The following is a 21286-nucleotide window of genomic DNA, read 5'->3' as shown; positions in this document are numbered from 1 at the left end:
CAACCACGTAAGAGATCCAATGGTTTAATCCAAGTTTAGTACTAAACCACTTTAAAGGCGAACCTTTTTTATCAGAAACTTAAGGTTAAATATACATCGATTTTGGCCATCATATAAAAACATCTGAAAAAGCGCGCACACACAGATTATACATATATATATATATATATATATAAATAATTAATCTCGAATCATTGTACAATAATATGATTATTATTGCATTTTTTATTAGTTACTGTATTGATCTGTAATACTTATTTCAATTATTCAAATATTGTATATACATGATTACTATTTTAGATGATACCACTTGCCGCCAAATACAAATTTGACCAAACACAACTGATGGAATACAAGTTAAAATAAAGGAAAACCGAATCTTTATCAGGCAGTACAAAAACTCGATTTAGTACATCTTTAATAATACGAATTTTCCAAACACTTTCACGTTAGACATTACCGAGCGTCAATAACCGACATCGTAATTTGGTTCACCATCGAAGTTTCATAGTCGCACCGTGTAGTCGAAGAGGAATCATCTTGAACAGAATTTCTCCCGACGCAATAACCAGGCGGCTTAGGGTAAGGGATCGCCACTACTTCGCTTCCGAGCATCAAAACTACTGACGACATCATTGGTCTATCGTCTGCACGCTCTTGAACACACAGGAGACCAATTTGTATGCATCTTAAGATTTCATATGGTATGAACGTTGGTGAAAAATCTCTGATGACCGGATCCACTATCTCTAGCCCTCTTCCTTCTTTCCAGTTCCTCCACACCTATGCATTTAAGATCGAATCTTAGTGTTATCATCAGATTTTGAGTGGGAAACGAGAACGAATACTAGAGGTTTAAAGCTTACACAACCGAGAAGATTAAGGTCACGATCCAAGTTGTAGAATCCTTTATTCCGTTTGCCACTTATAATCTCAAGAAGCAAAACCCCAAAGCTGAAAACATCTGATTTCATAGAGAAAATCCCATCCATTGCGTATTCCGGAGACATGTAGCCACTGTATAAGATAGATTAAACTCAAATGTTATGAGTTTCTTTCTTTAATATAAAAATTAGCTCTTTGTTGGTTTATTGAATGATGATATTTTAATTAGCTTTTTATTACTTACTAAGTTCCGACCACCTTCCTCGTGTTAGCTTCCGTCTCGTCCCGGCCAAATATCCTAGCCATCCCGAAATCTGAAATCTTTGGTGTCATGTCTTTATCAAGCAAGATATTGCTTGCTTTCAAGTCTCTATGGATGATTCTACACCGTGAATCTTGGTGAAGATACAGAAGCCCCCGAGCAATACCATTGGTAATATCATATCTCATTTGCCAATTAAGCTTCGAGCTTTGGGTTTTGTCTGCGGAATCGATCACCATTGAATCATGTTAACTTATGTCCAAAGAAAACCAATTGGTAGAACAGAGTTGTAAGAAGCTGAGGCACAGACCAAAAAGATGAGAATCGAGGCTTAGATTCTCCAAGTACTCATAGACCAAGATCTTCTCCCCATCATCAACACAACAACCGAGAAGCCGGACAAGGTTTATGTGTTGAAGCTTTGCAATCAGCCGAACCTCGTTCATGAACTCATTAGTCCCTTGAGCTGACATTTGTGACAGTCTTTTTACCGCGATTTCTTGTCCGTCGGGTAACCTTCCCTGTTAAGGTTTATTTCATAAGCTATACATACCCAACCCCTTTGTGTATACTTTCAGAGTGATTCATAGTTTTTACCTTGTAAACAATACCAAAACCACCTTCTCCGAGTTTGTTGCAATCAGAGAAATTGTCGGTGGCCGTGACAATGGCTTCAAACTCCATCAATGGAAGTTCCAAATCTTCTATATCGTTCTCTCCAGAAAAATGTCTCTTTCTTGGTACTACCATTCCATTTATTAGATATTCCTGGTTTCTTTCTTGATACACTGTTTTCATTCGGACACTAACACAATCAAGACATAAAATATATATTCACCTAAAATCAAAGAAGGTGGAGGTTATTAATGTTGTACCTATAGCTATAGGTGTTGCAAGTGCTCTTGCTCGCTTCTGTCTCCTTTTCCAAAAGTACAACGTAATCAAACTCATAAGAAGGATAAAGCTGACTCCAGTACTCCAACCTATGATTATTTTATTTCTGTTTCTGTTTTTGTGCGCACCTGCCCACAAAAAAAGTGAGTGAAAGCTTAGTTCTAGCTTAACAAATTTGAATCTTACCACTTTGATTTCAATCACGATTGGTTTTAGAAGCAAAATTATTTGGTTTCTCCACATCTCAAGAGATTAGACAAAATTTAGTTCGTCGTCCCCGTTTTTTTTTAATAAAATTATGCCAATGTAGCTTCTAAACGTGGCTTCATGAGTTATCATTTTTATCATCCTCTTTTTCTTGTATGACTTTTTATTTATTTTTATTTTAACTGTATTCTCTGTATATGACTTGGTGGGTAGAATTTTTTCAAATCTCTAATAAAACTCACAAGCGCAACTCACAACCCTATCGTATGTGCTGAATATATTTTTCTTCCAATATTTCTACCGTGTTCATAATCAATATACACTAGTAGCTCGCACCTTGTATGGATAAAACTCATGTTTATATAGTTTTATCAAAATAATAATATAAAATAATGATAAGTATATAAAATCCTTATCCTTAGCTATAATTAATTTGATATTTAATTAATAAATTTTAAAACATTTATATATGATGGTTAACTATTTAAAAAAATATTTTTTTTAATTAAATATTTTTTTTTTCAAATAATTATATAGTTAATACGAGTTTATTATATTTATATCTTTGAAATTTTCTTTTCATCAGATTTGGAATTTGACACAATTGCTTTATTATTTATTGATTTAGTTATATAAATCAATTGATATAAAATCAAATTATTTTTTATTGTTTAAATAAATTTACCTAAAAAATTTTAGCTTTCAAAATATGTTAAGTTTTGAAGAGACCAAATTATTCAATATTTTTGTTTTTCTATTTTTGTTGACGACCACAAAAATCTCTATTTTTGTTATATATATATATATATAGAATTTTTTTTTTCAACCGAAAATAAAATCATATAATAAAATGAGTCATGTTTTCATATATTTTTATGAATTTTTGATTACGGGTTTCAATATCTCTATTGCTTAATATATTTAGAATTGACATATCCGGAATTAGATGCTTGCATCTCATATCCGGATTTCCTATTATCATATTGTATATGATTTAAGGAGAGCGAACTAACCAAGATCAGCAGCATCCAGTCTGACGTAAAGATCTTGGCCACCGACAGCATAGTTCCGGATATCAACGGGCACTCCGCTCCACATCACACAACCTACGCCACTTCGGACATCCATATTCGCATACGCCGTACAATTACAATCCCTACGGCATCTCTCTTCACATTTTTTCAATCCAATTACCCGATCCACAATCGCCGTCATAGTATCCGGCAGCTTCATATTCTTTAGCCGCAAAAACCCATCTCCGCTGCACTTTAGTTGTGTCCTCACACACCCACCTGATCTGTCTCTCAAGTCCCACTGCTTCGGGTTCTTGGGATCGAACCCTCCTAAACAATTACACACTGGTGACGTGTTAACGTCACAGTAAGTGTAAGGCCCACACCTCTGGTACAAATCGCACTCATCCGTTGGTGAAGTCCAGAACTCGCTCCATCCCCATGATGGAGGGTTCCACGTATATCGTTGAAAATCCCCTGAGGAACTCACTGTCAATCTCGAGTATATGCTCTGGTTGGTCATTAAGAACGTGTAAGAGACCTCCTCACTGCTCTCCGTGAAATTGTAAACCATGTAATTTAAATTTCGGTCCTCCGGTATGCCACTAAACTGGTATCCATCCCACGGACCACTCCGGTGTTTTTCAAAGTCTGTTTGCCACAGAAAAAATTCAGGCAATCCCCTTAGTAATCCCCGCTTGAAGGATCATTTGGGGATCTCCAGGATCTAAGGAATCTATTGAGCCCTGTTTTGAGATCCCAACCAAGTTTCATCCCCGGAAGTAAAGTATCTGTCGGGAAATCAAAACTCTGCCACAAGAATCCACTTGGGTCGTCGTTGTTGAAGTATCTCATCACAAAATTTCCGTTAGGACGAAGCTCTGCCACCACCGGAGCTCTCACATTTCCTTTGGAAAGATTCGTCGACCAAACAGAGTTATTTGAGTGATCGAGGAGGACGAGATTCATGTTGAAGATTTTGAGGGTTCCAATGGAAGTAGAGAGAGGATTGTCTCTGTTGGCAAACCAAGCGTAGGTTCTCTGGGCGACCTTCTTATACCATATTCCGAGATACCAACGAGAACGTGCCGAGGGTTTGAAGAAACCAAGCTCGAACACTTCACCTCGAGATACAATGGTTCGGTTGTTTGAGATTGTTAGAGATTCCGTAGACGACAAAATGTTGACATCGGTCGAAAGGGCAGGATGAAATAGAATCAACACAAAGAATACGAGCAAGAAGGAGAAGGTGTAAGAATGGTGGTAGATGTTTCGTATACCTCTCATCTCTCTCCACCACTGCTTTCTTATTCTTTTTTCATTTTATATTGATCTAAGCCAGCGAAAGTAGTTTCTGTTTTGAGCTGCATACATTTATATCGTAATCCTGAGTTACTATCTCATGGAAATCCGAAAAACATTTATTATCACGAACCTAGCAGACAAGCAAAATGTTGTGTTCCATACTCCATGACTTTTTCATCCCGTCAATTAATTCATTTCCACAAACTTTTATGATTGGTCAACAAGCTTTTAGATCTACACGTGAATCATTTCTCACGCTGCCAACATAACATAGGGTGTTCAGCAAGTGTGGTGTTCAACAATTGCATCCTTTTGATACATTCAATGTAAGGTAGAAAATTATAGTACCTTTTGTTCAACAATTTTATAAAATTAAAGAATCATTGGACTAGTGGAATGTACTAGAGTTGAATTTGCTTCTTAACCAAAAGATCAGAATTGAATTTGGCTTAACTTTTTAACCACAAAAATGGCTTATCTTAAACTGATCATTTGTATCAAGCAAAATTTATTTAACAAAACTAATCGAATTGTAAATCAAATTATATGGTTTTGTTTCGTATATTCAATCAACCCGTAAACAAACCAAACCGAACATGCACAAATTGAATTATAATGAGCAAGTGATTTTTTTTAGTTTCTCAATTTTGCTAAGAATACAAATTTTTTAAATCAAATGTGTCAACAAGTTTTCAAACCAAATCTGAGCCAAAATTGGCAATAAAGCTAAACTCGAATCGAATCCAAACAACTGACAAATGACATTCAGTTTTACAGTTTCTATTTGCAGTAAATTAAAAATTCTAAATCCAAAAAAATATCAAAGTGATAAGAACTAGATTAGATACCCATATATATTCGAAAAATCTTTTATGTGTACTTTATTAAGTTTCATATACGTTAACATTATAACATTAGTTGAGGTTTCCAAAGGCTGGTGGTCTCTCTAGTCTCCACTTTTCATCATGCAACCTCTTTAAGATTCGTGTTTCAATTCCCAACATAGAACTATTAGCCCTCAATTAGTTTCCGTTGATTTCTATGTTTCCATATAGTAATATTTTTATAATCGTTTTTCTCAACAACAAAAGAAAGTATAATCGTAGCCTAAAACTTTTTTGATAAAGACTACTAAACCATTCTGATTGTAATTCATTACAAACGATTGCATAGTATAACTAATTATAAATATAAGCAATACAAAAAATACATTTAAAATTAAATTTGTTTTTATTAAAAACTATTAAAGAACAATACAATTACATACAGTTTTCTTTCTTTACAATACAATTACATACAGTTTTCTTTCTTTCTTTTTTTCTGTACGAAACATACAGTTTTCTTCATTATAAAAATAATAATAATAACATACAGTTTTCTATAAACTGGGCAATTTATAAAAATTGTGAAAATCCAACCTAGGATAAACACGCAGTTGTAAGCGCCATATTCAACGATTCATAACATCATTTGTTTGCCTCGTTTTAACCATTTATTTTATCCCTTTATTCTATATATGTCCATCTAAACTAAGGAAGCGATTGAACCTCCAACCGCCTCAAATTATGTTACATTGTTACCAATCAAATCTTCTACATATTTATGTAGTTCTCGCACTACGTCGACTCGGTTTTTTAAACTTTCACAAATAACCAAAGTCAACGCTCCGGAAATGGCTTTCAACTGAACATATATGCTCACTATGATTCCACTACTCATCTCATACTCACAAGAAGCTTTCTATTTAATTATACCCTATAATCAAATTGGATTACATCCTCTATATTTAAATACATAAACTTACTATAGTCTATAGTATGAATGTTTTCTATTACAAATTGTACAACTCTACCCTCAAAGTACGACTCAAATCCTACTAAACAACAAACTTTATTGCATATTATGTCAAACCCTATACATAATAACATATTTGCCACCACGGGTTGCCCAAGAAAACATTTATAGAGTACAAAATACAAGAAAAACCAAAATCATGTAGTAAAACTTTGATTATAAGACTAACAGAATATAACAGTACGCATTCAAACTACCGAGGGTCAATGACAGAAACAGTGATTTGGTTCACTGTCCAAGATTCATTGTCACGCTGTTTACTCGACGATGAATCAGTTTCAAAAGGACTTCTACCAACGCAATAACCCGGCGGTTTAGGATAAGGAATAGCCGTTGTTTCGCTTCCGAGCATTAAAACCACCGATGACATCATTGGTCTGTCCTCTGCACGTTCTTGAACACACAAGAGACCAATTTGTATGCATCTTAGGATTTCATGTGGCCGAAATGTTGATGATGAGTCTACGGTTATTGGATCTACAATCTCTACTCCTTTTCCTTCTTTCCAGTTCCTCCACACCTGTAAAATAAAGATTCGATATTTTATGTGTGTTACCATCAGGTTTTGAGTGCGAAACAAGATCTAGTTTAATTAAGAGGTTTTAAGCTTACACAACCAAGAAGATTAAGGTCACGGTTCGCGTTGTAGAATCCTTTGTTTCTCTTGCCGCTTATAATTTCAAGAAGCAAGACCCCAAAACTGAAAACATCCGACTTCACCGAGAATATACCATCCATTGCATATTCTGGAGACATGTAGCCGCTGCGTAACGGAGATTGAACTCATGTGTAATGATATAAAAAAGAAAAAAAAAATTGGATTAAAAACGAAAAGCTCTTTGCTGTGTTGGTTAATGGTTGCTTACTAAGTTCCGACAACCTTCCTCGTAATAGCTTCTGTCTCATCCCGTCCAAAGATCCGAGCCATCCCGAAATCCGAGATCTTTGGAGTCATATCTTTATCAAGCAAGACGTTGCTTGCTTTTAAGTCTCTATGGATGATCCTAAACCGTGAATCTTGATGAAGATATAGAAGTCCTCGAGCAATACCATTGATAATATCAAATTTCTTTTGCCAATTTAAGTTAGAACGTCGGGTTTTATCTACAAATCAACCACAACCAAAAACGTTTTAACTTATTTTCAAAATAGTTCTATTGTTAGAACAGAGGTGTATTGAGTCACTAACCAAAGAGATGAGAATCAAGGCTTAGATTCTCCAAGTACTCATAGATCAACATCTTCTCATCACCATCAACGCAACAGCCAAGAAGACGGACAAGGTTTATGTGCTGAAGCCTTGCAATTAGTTTCACCTCGTTCTTGAACTCATCAGTCCCTTGAACTGACATTTTTGATAGTCTTTTTACCGCAATTTCTTGCCCGTCAAGTAACCTTCCCTGTTACCACACATTTGTTTACACAATGAAATCTTATCCAACGATAGACTCTGACAAAAGTACCATTCATTTTACCTTGTAAACTATACCGAAACCACCTTGACCGAGCTTGTTGGCGTTAGAAAAATTGTTTGTGGCCATGGCAACAGCGTCAAACTCCATCAGTGGCAATTCAAGATCCTCTGTTTTGTTTTCTCTGGATATATGTCTCCTACTTGATATTACCACTTCGTTCATCAGTAAATCTCGGCTTCTCACTTGATCATCTGTTTCATTCAGACACACACACACACAAATATATATGTGTCAAGGTACTATATGATTATCAAAAATTTACATACAAATATAAAGGAATTGAAAGCTACTGATTTACCAAACGGTGTTTCAATTGCTATTGATCGCTTCTGCTTCCTTTTCCAAAAGCAGAAGATGATGTAGCTAAAAAGAAGCAACATGCTCACTCCAATACTCGAACCTATGATTTTTGCATTTCTGTTTTTCTTGTCCTCTGATGTAGTGAAAGAGATAGCAATTGTTAATAACTACCTGGCTGCTGACGTGGCTTAATGAGTCATCATAACATCACTTGTTACACATAAAAAGAACTATCATTTAGGATTAGATAACACAAGTGGAAGAAAACACAAGTTATGTGATCCATACTAATCTTGAGATAGATAAAAAAAATTTCCTTTTGTGAATTTAGCTAAAATTAAACCAATCTTGAGATAGATAACTTTTGCGAATAATAGTAACCAAATTAAATGTGCCACTAACCACTGCAGTTAAATACGACAATCGACCATTAGAAAGTTTTTATAGAAGATTAAAGTCCAAAGGATTTCTTTACCAAAAAAAAAGTTCTTAATGTTATCAAAAATCTAGGCAGACGGAATATTTATTGGAAGAAAACACAAGTTATGTGATAACACAAGTGGAAGAAAACACAAGTTATGTGATCCATACTAATCTTGAGATAGATAAAAAAAAATTCCTTTTGTGAATTTAGCTAAAATTAAACCAATCTTGAGATAGATAACTTTTGCGAATAATAGTAACCAAATTAAATGTGCCACTAACCACTGCAGTTAAATACGACAATCGACCATTAGCAAGTTTTTATAGAAGATTAAAGTCCAAAGGATTTCTTTACCAAAAAAAAAGTTCTTAATGTTATCAAAAATCTAGGCAGACGGAATATTTATTGTTTGATAATGTACTTAATAGAGTCAAATGTTTTCAGATCTGTATATGCAATGACGAAGTCACCAAATACGTCAATATCTCAATCAAGTTTCAGAGGTGGAAAAAGAAAACTAAAAAAGTTTGGTTAAATTCAAAGTCTGTTAAACAATAACAATGTAACTTTGACTTGCAATTTTCAACACAAGTATCATGTACTACCGAACAAAAGAAAAACGCATAATAATTATTTCCTTTTGTTTTTTGTTTTTGGAAGCAAATGCATTATTCACAACTCACAAGGCAAATTAATTAACAATTCCTTTCTTCTTTCTACTGCAATACTACTCCCGTCTAAGCCGTACAAGAATTCGTGTCCGAAGAATACTCGCTTTAGGCCCGAAGGCCCATTCGACCAATCCGCGTCCGCGTCCGTGCCCGGCCCGGCCCGGCTTGGCTTTTCAGCTTTGAACCAATCATTTTTAATATCTGTCGGGTTTACTCGGCCAGGAGGTGTACATGATGTCTTGAACCACCCAGATTTTGATGTAAACCGAGACAACAGTTATCGCGCAGCAACATTTTCTCGTAGGACTTGAGTTCTCTATTGTGTTCATTTTGGCCTTGAACATTCCTGATTTCATGAGTGAACTTGGAGAATATAGCCTTCCTTTCATTCTCCAAGAAACGGCCCCATTTCACACTCATTAGGTGATCTGCCATTAGTTTCGTTTTCTAAGAAGTAACCTGTAATACTTCACGAATATCTCAAAACTATGGAATCATTAAAAGCTACAGCTTAGCCTTAACACTCAAAGGTAACACTGTTTATCATCTTAGGAACTGGGAATGAACATAGTTTCACAGTGCTCACTTCTGAATCTGCTTGATTTCGTTTTCTCTTTGAACCTAGATCTTGGGATCTCCAGTCACATAGGTGGGGTTACCATCATGCGTCACTTTTATCTATAGGCTTTAAACCCATTCCTCTTGATGATTTAACAACTTGATCTCGTGCCAGACTTTTCGTAAAAGGGTCTGCTAAGTTTTCAGCTGATTTGATGTAATCTATCGTTAGTACACCAGTCGAGATCAAATGTCTAATGGTTTTGTGTCGTCTTCTAATATGACGAGATTTACCATTATAAAGCTTATTCAGTGCCCGAGATATAGCCGACTGACTATCACAATGTACACGTAATGCGGGCACTGACTTTTCCCACATAGGGATATCTTCCAAAAAATTCCGAAGCCACTCTGCTTCCTCTGCGGCTTTGTCTAGCGCTATAAACTCAGATTCCATGGTTGATCTGGCCAACAGAGTCTGTTTGGAAGATTTCCAGGATACGGCTGCACCTCCAAGTGTAAAGACATATCCACTCGTCGATTTCGAATTCTTAGAATCTGAAATCCAGTTGGCATCACTATAGCCTTCTAGGACTGCTGGTTCTTTACCGTAGTGCAACCCATAACTTTTGGTGTATCGAAGATAATTCAATACTCTAGTTATGGCCTTCCAGTGATTATGGCCTGGATTACTTGTGTAGCGACTAAGTACATTTACTGAGTGTGCTAAATCGGGTCTAGTGCAGTTTGTTAAGTACATAAGACTTCTGATTACTCTTGCATATTCCACTTGTGACACTGATTCACCCGAATTTTTCGTCAAGTGAATATGAGGGTCAGCTGGAGTTTTTGCAACTCCATTTGAGTAGTTCTTAAACCGCTCAAGAATTTTTTCAGCATAATGTTCTTGGGACAAGATTATTCCATCCGAGTGTCTTATAATTCTAACTCCTAGAATCACATTGGCTAATCCCATGTCTTTCATATCGAACTTGCTATTGAGCAAATTTTTAGTTCGATTGATCATGTCTTTATTGCTCCCAATAATGAGCATGTCATCAACGTATAAGCAGAGCAAAACATACCTGTGAGGAGTATTTTTGATGTATATACATTTATCACATTCGTTAATGCTGAAACCATTTGACATCATTACATTGTCAAATTTTTCATGCCATTGTTTTGGAGCTTGTTTGAGTCCATACAATGATTTAACAAGTCTACAGACTTTGTTTTCTTGTCCTGGGACAACAAACCCTTCAGGTTGTTTCATGTAAATTTCCTCTTCTAAATCACCATTTAGAAATGCAGTTTTAACATCCATTTGATGGATATCTAGATCTCTCAGTGCTGCAATTCCAATCAGCATTCTGATTGAATTTATTCTCGTTACCGGAGAATATGTGTCAAAGAAATCTATACCTTCTTTTTGTCTAAATCCTTGCACTACAAGCCTAGCCTTGTATTTGTCTATTGATCCATCGGTTTTCAACTTTGTTTTGAAAATCCATCTACACCCTAGAGCTTTAAACCCTTGTGGTAGATCGGTTATCTCGTAAGTGTGATTTTGTCTAATTGAGTCCATCTCACTATTGACAGCTTCTTTCCAAAGAGGACCATCTGGCGTTGACATTGCTTCTGTAAAGGTTCTTGTTCATTTTCAGCTAAGAAAACTACTAAGAACTCAGAACCAAATGTTTTTTCCTTACGAGTTCTTTTACTCCGTCTAAGTTCTTTTTCTTTTTCCTCGTCATTAATAGCAGTGCCCGAAGTGCTTGCTTCATTTCCAGAAGTAGAGGTATCTCGTTGATCACGAGATCGTTTATTGCTATCTCTATCCTTGCATGGAAACACATTCTCAAAGAATGAAGCATTTCTTGACTCCATTATTGTATTCACATGAATATCTGGTATATCTGATTTATGTACCAGAAATCGATAGGCACTACTATTATGAGCATATCCGATGAAAATGCAATCTACCGTTTTAGGTCCAATTGTGACCTTTTTCGGAGGTGGAGCTGCAATTTTTGCCAGACACCCCCACACTTTTAAGTATTTATAAGAAGGTACTCTTCTTTTCCAAAGTTCATATGGGGTTTTTCCCGTAACTTTATGTGGTATTTTGTTGAGGATATAATTTTTGGTAAGCAAAGCTTCCCCACACATGTTCTGGGGTAACCCAGATTCCTGCAACATTGCATTCATCATTTCTTTTAGAGTTCTATTTTTTCGTTCTGCAACTCCGTTAGACTCTGGTGAATAAGGAGCGGTAGTTTGATGAATAATGCCATGTTCCCTACAGAACGCATTAAAAGGTTCATCATATTCTCCTCCTCTATCACTTCGAACTATTTTAATAGTTTTATTATGTTGGTTTTCCACTTCCAACTTATATTCTTTGAATTTCTCCAAAGCTTCATTTTTACTGCTTAGTAGATATACGTAGCAATATCTTGTGCAATCATCTGAAGGTTACAAAATACTTCTTTCCACCTCTACTTTGCACATATTTTAAGTCACATAAATCAGTGTGAATTAAACTTAGAGGTTCAGTTGTTCTTTCCACATTAGGTGATGGTGTTTTAGTGAGTTTAGCTTGAACACAAATCTCACATTTGTCTTTACTTATTTTGTGTTTATGAATCATATTCATGTTCATCAATCTACTCATAGTTTTGAAGTTAACATGTCCTAAACGTTCATGCCATAAAGTAAAAGACTCAGACAAATAAGCAACTGGTTTCTTATTCTCATTAATCTTCGAGGTGGAAGCCTCGGTTACAACATCTCTGCGAATAACAGCTTCAACACACATCTTAAAGAGACCATCAGTAGCAAACCCTTTCCCCAGATACATCCCATTCTTGGATATCACCAGCTTATCCGCATCTAACTTAATGGTAAATCCATGCTTACACATGAGAGATCCAGAGATCAAATTCTTGCGCATGTCAGGCACATGGACCACATTTGTCAGGGTGAGCTCACGTCCAGAGGTAAGCTTCAGAACAACTTTCCCATAACCTTCAATCTTTGATGTTGCAGAGTTTCCCATAAAGAGTTTTTCGTCACTCTTATTCTTGGTGTAGGCAGAAAACATTGACCTGTCCAAGCAAATGTGTCTGGTTGCACCAGTATCGAACCACCAAGTCTTGGGATGACTCTCAGCAACATTTGCCTCAGTGATCATTGCACACATGTCTGGATAGGCCATATTTGCTTCATTCTTCTTTGGAGCCTTTTTGCTGCGACACTCAAAGGATTTGTGGCCTGTTTTGCCACAATTGTGACATGTTCCAGCGAACTTTTGTGAGCTTTCACCACCACCAGATTTCTTCTTTTTAAACTTCTGTGAGTTCTGTGGTGGTACTTTGCCCTTTCCTTTGTCTTGGCGTCCTTTGTTCTGGCGCCCTTTGTGTTGGTGTTCCACCACATTCGCATTGGGTTCGCGAATTTCCACACCTACTCCGAGATTCTTTCGGTTTGTTGACTCCATACGGAGCTTCATGGTTAGATCTTCAAGACTCATCCACTTTTTCTTCAGCTTCAGATAGTTTTTGAAGATCGTCCAGTTAGGTGGAAGCTTCTCAATGATGCATGCGACCTGAAAGGTCTCACACAAACTCATCCCCTCAGCATGGATTTCATGGAGTAGAGTTTGTACTTCTCCCACTTGATCCATTATTGGTCTGGAATCCACCATTTTGTAATTTAGAAATTTCGCCACAGCATATTTCTGAGATCCAGCATCTTCCGTGCGGTACTTCTTGTCTAGAGAATCCCATAGTTCTTTAGACGTCTCAACATTGCTATACACATTGAAAAGTGCATCAGCAAGCCGACTCTGAATGTATCCTTTGCACAAGAAGTCCCCGTGTTCCCATGCTAACTTGCTCGCAAGTGCATAAGCATCATCATTATCTGATGAGAGAATAGGTTTCTCTTCACGGGTGTATTTTTCCAGCTTTAGTGTGGCCAGATAGAAGAACATCTTCTTCTGCCACATCTTAAAGTTGCTGCCATCGAATTTGTCGGGAAGGACAGCTACTGGAGTTACAGCTAGCATCTGAACCGATTGATACTGTCCAGTGACCGCAGTTTGGACAGTAGCAGAGATCGGAGGTGGGATAGCCACAGTCACTAGTGGGAAAGTCCCAAACTGGATCTGTTCAGTCCCAAAAAGGATCTGTTCAGTCCCAACAGTGGTAGTCTGATCAACTGAGGAGACATTGAGAGTTTCGTTTTCCATTTCTGAAAAGAAACACAATCCGCAGATTAGAAATGATTTTAAGAAGTATACAAAATTTAAAATATAATATGTATACTAATCACACTTTTCAGAGTAGAAACAAATTTAAGAAATTCAATTTATATGATATTTATAATATTTTAATATTTAAAAAAAAATCCAACTCAAATCGCTATCATGTAAGATCGATAAGCACCACAACCATGCGTTTTTTATTTATTTCAAACCTCCAATGAGAGTTCGATCACAGGTGGGTTACGATTAGAGATGGAGAGCAATAAAAAACGTTTAAAGAAAAATACTCGTATCCAATCCGTTCAATGTTTATAGAACAAGAACGGATTCAAAGAGTTAATAGTGTAGAACCAAAAATATTGAACACTACAAAATAGCAATTGAAATACGAGTTTTAAAAATAAACGTTAAGGAAAATATAAACGAATGGAGGCGAGAGTATGATCTCTTTCCTTAACTCTTTGAATTGCCCGTAGTGCGACGGGTTTCTGTAATTCAAGAGTCGCAGGATACAACCAAACTTATCCGTTTTCAACAGCACTAAGAAACACAGATCTAAACGAACTATAATTCTATTATACTCTCGGTAGAAGACTTACGAAAAATAAAAGAGAGAGAGAGAGAGACTGTTGAGAGAATTTCTGAGATGAACAATGAGAGGTGTAAGGTCTAAAAAATGAGAGAAAAGTCGTGTATATATAGCGGAGGAAGAAACTTGAGCAGTCTCAAAAAATCCCAAAAAAATCCCAAGAAATCCGCTAGTCAACACGAATCTCGGCCATAAATTTAGCGTAGTCAAAGGCGAGAAATCAGCAATCTGTGATTAATCACAATCTGATACTTTTTTGAAGGGATAATGAATATCCAATATTCTCTTTGACTGAATCAAAAACATATGCAGAAAGTCAACATAAAACGTTGACCAAAACGCCCATAAAAATATGGCCCAAAAAGAATACTCGCCTTAGGCCCGAAAGCCCATTCGACCAACACGACCAACACGACCCGCGCCCGCGCCCGGCCCGGCTCGGCTTGGCGGCGGCGGCGGCGCGCGCGTGGGGCTTATTCTTTTCTCTCTCACATGTTTTGAACATATATAAAGCATATCTTAATATATACTACAGATTTTCCCACTAATCCACCAATGTGGGACAAAACCACTTACAACACACTTCATTTCATCTTCACCCTTAATGGACTCAATAATTTCGGCCCAACAAAAGAAACTGTAGAATGTGAGCAAAATTTTCTGATGTCTTTCATTTCAGTGAATGAGGTACGAAAACGATAAATTATTCTACTCTAAATGTTTTTAAACCCGAACCGGACTAGCGGTCAGACCAGGTTGAACCACGAACCGAAAGTGTAGCGGGGTTGAGTTAAAACCGGATTGAACCGTCAAAAACTGAAAATTGGCTAAACTGATAAACCGTATTAAAACCAAATTCAACTAAAAAAAAACTTAAATCATGTTTGTTTTTTACGTTTTTTAAGAGGTAACAAGTTAATTTGATTTTTGTTTAATTATTTTACTTTTAAAAATAAAAGATAAGGTTTCTAAATCATAACTCTTTTATACTTCTTTTGGTTTTTTTTTTCTAAATCTATATACAATTATTTTAAAAATATTATCAAACCCGGTTGAACCCGATTAACCATACTAACCCATGACCCAAAAGTTTTCCCGGTTCAGTCAGCGGTCCGGTTTTAAAAACATTGTCTAAAACCGTAAGTAAGCAACATAAAAAGTGGAAAATGAAAACCAGAAGCATGCATTATGCATATATATATATATATATATATAGATAACAACTTACCCTAAGTATGTATATTTTCCTATATAATTTTTAATTCACTTTTTTCATTACCAAAATTATATTACTTATCTTCTCGATGTTAATTTTTCTTTTCTAAATTTGATATTCAGTTTCCGTTTAGATAAAGTAACGTAAGGAACTAACCGAGATCAGTAGCCGCCAATCTAACGTAGAGATCCTGACCTCCCTTGGCATAATTCCGGATATCAAAAATCTCTCCGGTCCAAATCACACAACCCGACCCGCCATCTCGGATATCCGTATTCGCAAACGCCGTACAGTTACAATCCTTCTTGCACTTCTCTTCACATTCTTTCACACCAATTCCTCTGTCCACACTCGTCGCCGCAGTATCCGGCAACTTCATCTTCTTCAACCGCAAAAACCCATATCCACCGTCGCAGCTAAGTTGCGTCTTCCTCACGCAACCATCCGATCCATCTCTTAAACCCCAAACCTGCGGATTCCTCGGTTCAAACCCTTTTATACAATTGCAAACCGGTGACGTGTTCGAGTCGCAGTAACTGTAAGTCCCACACTCTTTGTAGTCATCGCACTGGTCTTTTGGTGCATACCAGAACTGGTTCCAGTTCTGTGCTGTCTCAATCCAAGTGAATCTTTGTAATGATCCCGTGGAACTTAGGCTTAATCTTGAGTAGATGTTGTCTTTGGTGACTCGGAATGAGTACGTCACTTCTTCATGACTCGCCGTGAAATTGAAAACCATGTAATCAAACGTTTGCATTTCCGGTACACCACTAAACCGGATTCCATTCCATGGACCGCTCCGGTACACTCGTGACTCTCTGTTCCATAGGAAAACCTCAGGGAAACCTCTGGTTTCGAGTTTGAACGAGAAATCTCCGCTTGAAGGATCATCTGGATTTTTCCAGGATCTCAAGAATCTGTTGTATCCGGTTTTGAGATCCCAACCTAGTTTCATCTCCGGAAGTAAAGTATCCGTCGGAAAATCAAAACTCTGCCACAAAACTCTGTTGCTGGAGTCTCTGAGCACGAAATTACCGTTATCGAGAAGCTCTACAAACACCGGAGATCTCACATCACCTCCGGTCAGATTCGTCAACCAAACTGGTGTATCGAACTGATCCAAAACGACGAGGTTGTTGTCGGAGATTTTGAGAGTTCCGATGGAATTAGAAAGAGGGTTGTCTCTGTTCGCAACCCAAACGTAGGTTCTCTTAGAGATTGCCTTGTACCAAATCCCGAGATACCAACGAGAATTTGAAGAGGGTTTGAAGAAACCAAGCTCGAAGATATTACCAGGAGATATAATGGTTTCGTTGCTTGAGATGGTCAGAGATTCTGTAGCCGACAAAGTGTTGGCAGAGAAAGAGAACGCAGGGAACAGAAATAAGACGGAGAAAACGGAGAAGAAGAAGGAGTAAGAATGGTGGTAGTTTGGTACACCTCTCATGTCTCTACACCACTTTCTTGTGTTCTTCTATTTTTTTTCTCTATCTCTCTTTCTCTCTTTCTTGAGAAAATTAGATGTGAAATTGAGATTATTTATTTCCTTTGGAAATATCGGACATATTTTTGTGTTTTATGCATGAACTTTTATTTACTCGATTTTATATTCATTGTCGTCAATTATACTTTTTTTTTATTTGTCAATAATACTTCTTTTCGGCTTTTCTTTTCTTTCTCTTGGTCTTCTTGTCCGCATTTCTAATAGTATCTCGACTACAATGTAGTAATGTACTATGTGTACAGTCGAATTGAGAGTTGACCTAGCAAATAAAAAGTCGTTCACATTTTTCATTTGTCAGGCTTCTTTTCCTTTTATGCGCGTTGTTTTTCTTTCTAATTTCACAATTATAAAAATTTGTTCTGACTTTTCTTTGTAATCTTTTTGATAAAACAACTTATATCAAAAGAAGAAATGCAGAAAACCATCTTCCAAATTAAGAAACAAAATACAAACATTTGATCTAAAAATGCAGAAAGTCTTCTCGTATCAAAAATCTAATCTTATCTAAATCATTACATTCTACGGTGTAAAATAAAGTTAACGGATAGAAAAAACATGTACTTTTTCTCAGTTTATTTTGTCAAATATCTAGAGAAACCTTTATCATATCAAAAAACCTTCATCTAAATTCTTAATGTTTATTGATGTTAAATAAGTTAACGGTTAAATAAAATAATGTGGGTTTTTTCTTCATTTTTTTTTGTCAGAGTGCTTTCCCTTTTCTAGTAGTTTTTCTTCACAAAGTCACATTGGTAAATGGTCATTATTTTTGTATTTTTGTTAATAAAATGACTTTTTTTTGCTTTGATTTTTTATCCCAAAATAATAATATCAGTCAACCGTTTCTGGTGTGTACGAGAGTTATATCAGTCTTATTTTGTACTCCTTTTAGTTTTTGTTACCTTCCCAATAAATAACTTCGATTCGTCGACCAATCCCAACTTCTTTTTTTTCGCATTCCCCGAAGACAAAAAGGAATGGGGTCGTTCCACGTTTCTCTTGACTTTTCTTTTCTCTATTCCTACAAGCTAATTTAATAACTGGTCAAACCCTTCACTCATTACCAAGAAGTACATTGTTTTATGCCTTTTGTTAGATGGTTTTATATACTCCGTAAACAACATCGTTAAGTTAAATCTTCACTAACCAAATATATTTTTGTAGAATGTTGAAAGACATAACTATCAAAGTCAGCGTTACAAAGTCTTGGCTTTGAACATCTACAAATATAAAAGATTCTTCATTCCCCGTTAGATTATCTATCTATATCACTGTAGTCTATATAGACTATAGATATAAATTGTTTAATCAAAATCACATGTTTAATCAAATTACATAACCTGACGATGTTTGGAAAATAGATATTTAGTCAAATAGTTATGTTCGCGCTTCATCTTGAATTAGAAAGCCAACTGTGAACAATGCGGAGCCTATAGCGACATAAACGATATAAGACCAATAATTCTTAACGGTAAAACTGATTTCCTGGCTCGTATTATTCTTTGTTTGCTAGTACTTACTTGTCACAATGGTTAGTGAATGTAAACAACATATTTGCATAATCAAAGAAAAAAAAATTGTTGTTAAAAAAATAGTCGGATTGTGTAAAAGATGGTTAGTAAGCAATGTAAACGATATCATAATCAAATCATCCATACATTTCACTCTATTAACATAATTTCCACAATCAATATTCCATTATCCTAATTAACTAAATAAATAAATAAAAACTATACGTTTTCAAAAGAATTATAAGAAATCTTAATCTATCGTCCAAGAACAACAGTGGAAGTGATCTCGTTAGAAGAAACAATGTATTGTTGGCTCGAATCAAGAGCAAAGTTGACATCAATGGAGTTTCTTCTGTTGGAAGTAAACGTTGGTTGTCTTGGCGCAGCGAGCATCGCTGTGTCACTCTCTAACATCAGCAAAACTGCAGCCATGTTCGGTCTCTCCGCAGCCGAATCTTGAACACATAGCATCGCTACGTGTATGCATCTCAAGGCCTCACGCTTATTGCACGTGACCCTAATCTTTGGATCCACAAGCTCCTCGGATCTCCCATGAGTATACAGATACCAAGCCTGCAAGAATTTCAGTTTCCACCAGTAAGGCCACATAAACCAAACCAAAAAAAAGTGGAGGAAAACCGATGAAATTTGTATACAAACCGGTTGTGTGTTTAGAGGATATAATAAAAACAGAGTCTTTACTCTGTTTTGGGGGAACTTACATAACCAATGAGACTTCCATGTTCAGAAGATCGAAGACTTGTGTTCCTCTTCCCACTTATGATCTCTAGCAACAAGACACCGAAGCTATAAACATCGGATTTCACTGAGAAAAGTCCTTCCATTGCGTATTCTGGAGACATGTATCCGCTACATTTACAAAAAACCAAAAGTAAAAAAAAAATGTTAAGAACATGATTTCTATGTCATCAGATTTGATATGTTTTTATTTTGTGAATTGTGTATTTTACTTACTAAGTTCCAACGACGCGAACAGTGTTAGCTTCATTTTGGTTTCCACCGAAGATCCTCGCCATACCAAAATCCGAGATCTTTGGATTCATCTCTGCATCTAACAACACATTGCTAACCTTCAAATCTCTATGAATGATTCTCAATCTTGAATCTCTGTGAAGATAAAGCAATCCTCTCGCAATCCCTTCAATTATCGCAAACCGCAGTTTCCAGTCTACCAACGCTTGTTTCGTTTCATCTGTACATTTGAAAGAACAAGAATTAGATGAATATTTAGCAGGAAAATGACTTAATTCTTTTTTCTTGAGATTTTCTAAAGAAAACATACCAAAGATGAAGAAATCTAAGCTTTTGTTAGGCATATACTCATATACAAGCATTTTCTCCTCGCCCTCGAAGCAACATCCAAGTAATCTCACAAGATTCCGATGTTGAAGCTTCGCAATGAGAATGATCTCATTCTTGAATTCATCAACTCCTTGTCCAGATTTACCAGATAATCTCTTCACAGCGATCTCTTGTCCATCTTCAAGAACACCCTGGCCAAAAGAAAAAATACATTTCAATCATCAATAAAAACATCTCAAAATTTGAAACACAAAGACTAGGACTAGAAAAAACAGCTGTAATCAATCAAACCTTGTAGACTGGTCCGAATCCGCCTCTTCCAAGCTCATTCTCTCTACAGAAGTCATTAGTAGCTTTCACTATAACGTTCAGACAGAAAACTGGTAACTCTGATGTGTTGACCGCTTTTCCTTCAATCATTATATCGACTGATCCTGAAAACGCCGTCGTGGTTTCTTTGGCTTTGGTCATATCAACAACAACAACCGATGTATCGGTGCTCTTACAACAATATGTTCCTGAAGCATCTGCAAATGATAAAGGGATGTGAATCAATAAGCTCCTACGCTTTGGTAATAAAACTAAGAAGTTTAGTGAGAAGAAATTTTGTACCTTTCTTTCTTTTGAATCTCCATAGAAGCAGAGCAAATAGTCCTAACAGAATCACACCAACAAGAACCGAGACAATCACCACAATCTCGGACTTCTTCTTGTTCCCTATTTCAGAATCAGCAAGACGGATATGAAGCGAAGATCCACCAGCGTCAAACTGCTGTAAATCTACCAAATCTTGGTTCCAAATCATGCATCCAATACCACCAACAAAAGTGAAAGCAGTGCAAGAACAATTCCTCAAGCATCTATCTTTACAATCCTCAGGATCAACAAGATTATGCTCAGGAGTTTCGAAATCAGGCAACTTCACAGATTTCAGAGTCAAGAACTCATCTTCTCCAACACTAACGTTCCTCTCCACACTTCAAAGGAGTTCTTCTTCTGCAACCTCTACTCCAATTCCCTACAGAAAC

At 36.4% G+C, this 21286-nt stretch overlaps 3 protein-coding genes and 1 pseudogene across 3 annotated transcripts in view; all 4 read right to left on the bottom strand.

The window, feature by feature from the left end:
- Positions 1 to 456: 456 nt before the first annotated feature.
- On the bottom strand, positions 457 to 4548 carry LOC18029587 (annotated as a pseudogene).
- A 1877-nt stretch (positions 4549 to 6425) lies between these two features.
- LOC18029586 (receptor-like serine/threonine-protein kinase SD1-8) lies at positions 6426 to 17409 on the bottom strand. Its single transcript, XM_024149344.1, has 7 exons — positions 16077 to 17409; positions 8194 to 8328; positions 7896 to 8086; positions 7610 to 7820; positions 7287 to 7524; positions 7033 to 7183; positions 6426 to 6940 (listed from the first exon to the last, which is right to left on the bottom strand). The coding sequence occupies exons 1-7, from the start codon at positions 17365 to 17367 to the stop codon at positions 6614 to 6616; spliced, it is 2544 nt and encodes an 847-aa protein (XP_024005112.1). The 5' UTR covers positions 17368 to 17409; the 3' UTR covers positions 6426 to 6613.
- A 1663-nt stretch (positions 17410 to 19072) lies between these two features.
- On the bottom strand, positions 19073 to 21286 carry LOC18029584 (G-type lectin S-receptor-like serine/threonine-protein kinase B120). The gene is made up of 6 exons (XM_024149345.1): positions 20871 to 21286; positions 20550 to 20785; positions 20239 to 20449; positions 19911 to 20148; positions 19658 to 19805; positions 19073 to 19508 (listed from the first exon to the last, which is right to left on the bottom strand). The coding sequence occupies exons 1-6, from the start codon at positions 21061 to 21063 to the stop codon at positions 19191 to 19193; spliced, it is 1344 nt and encodes a 447-aa protein (XP_024005113.1). The 5' UTR covers positions 21064 to 21286; the 3' UTR covers positions 19073 to 19190.
- The window catches only part of LOC112081893 (G-type lectin S-receptor-like serine/threonine-protein kinase B120), a 1257-nt gene continuing 1234 nt past the window's right edge, over positions 21264 to 21286 (bottom strand). The window contains exon 2 of the mRNA XM_024148752.1: positions 21264 to 21276. Coding sequence (XP_024004520.1) covers positions 21264 to 21276 — 13 coding nt within the window. The remainder of the gene's footprint in view (positions 21277 to 21286) is intronic.

The sequence above is a fragment of the Eutrema salsugineum genome, unplaced genomic scaffold (genome assembly GCF_000478725.1).
Source record: "Eutrema salsugineum unplaced genomic scaffold, Eutsalg1_0 scaffold_1, whole genome shotgun sequence".
NCBI lineage: Eukaryota > Viridiplantae > Streptophyta > Magnoliopsida > Brassicales > Brassicaceae > Eutrema > Eutrema salsugineum.
Note: the sequence above shows the minus strand (reverse complement) of the source record. Positions and strands in the feature narration are given on the sequence as shown.

Coding starts and splice junctions, on each gene's coding strand:
- LOC18029586 (XM_024149344.1), bottom strand. CDS start 17,367: ATGAGAGGTGTACCAAACTACCACCATTCTTACTCCTTCTTCTTCTCC. Junction 8,329..16,076: donor ATTGGCGGCTACTGATCTCG/GTTAGTTCCTTA, acceptor TCACTACATCAG/AGGACAAGAAAAACAGAAAT. Junction 8,087..8,193: donor AGCAATTGAAACACCGTTTG/GTAAATCAGTAG, acceptor TGAATGAAACAG/ATGATCAAGTGAGAAGCCGA.
- LOC18029584 (XM_024149345.1), bottom strand. CDS start 21,063: ATGATTTGGAACCAAGATTTGGTAGATTTACAGCAGTTTGACGCTGGT. Junction 20,786..20,870: donor GAGATTCAAAAGAAAGAAAG/GTACAAAATTTC, acceptor TATCATTTGCAG/ATGCTTCAGGAACATATTGT. Junction 19,509..19,657: donor ATGGAAGTCTCATTGGTTAT/GTAAGTTCCCCC, acceptor AAATTCTTGCAG/GCTTGGTATCTGTATACTCA.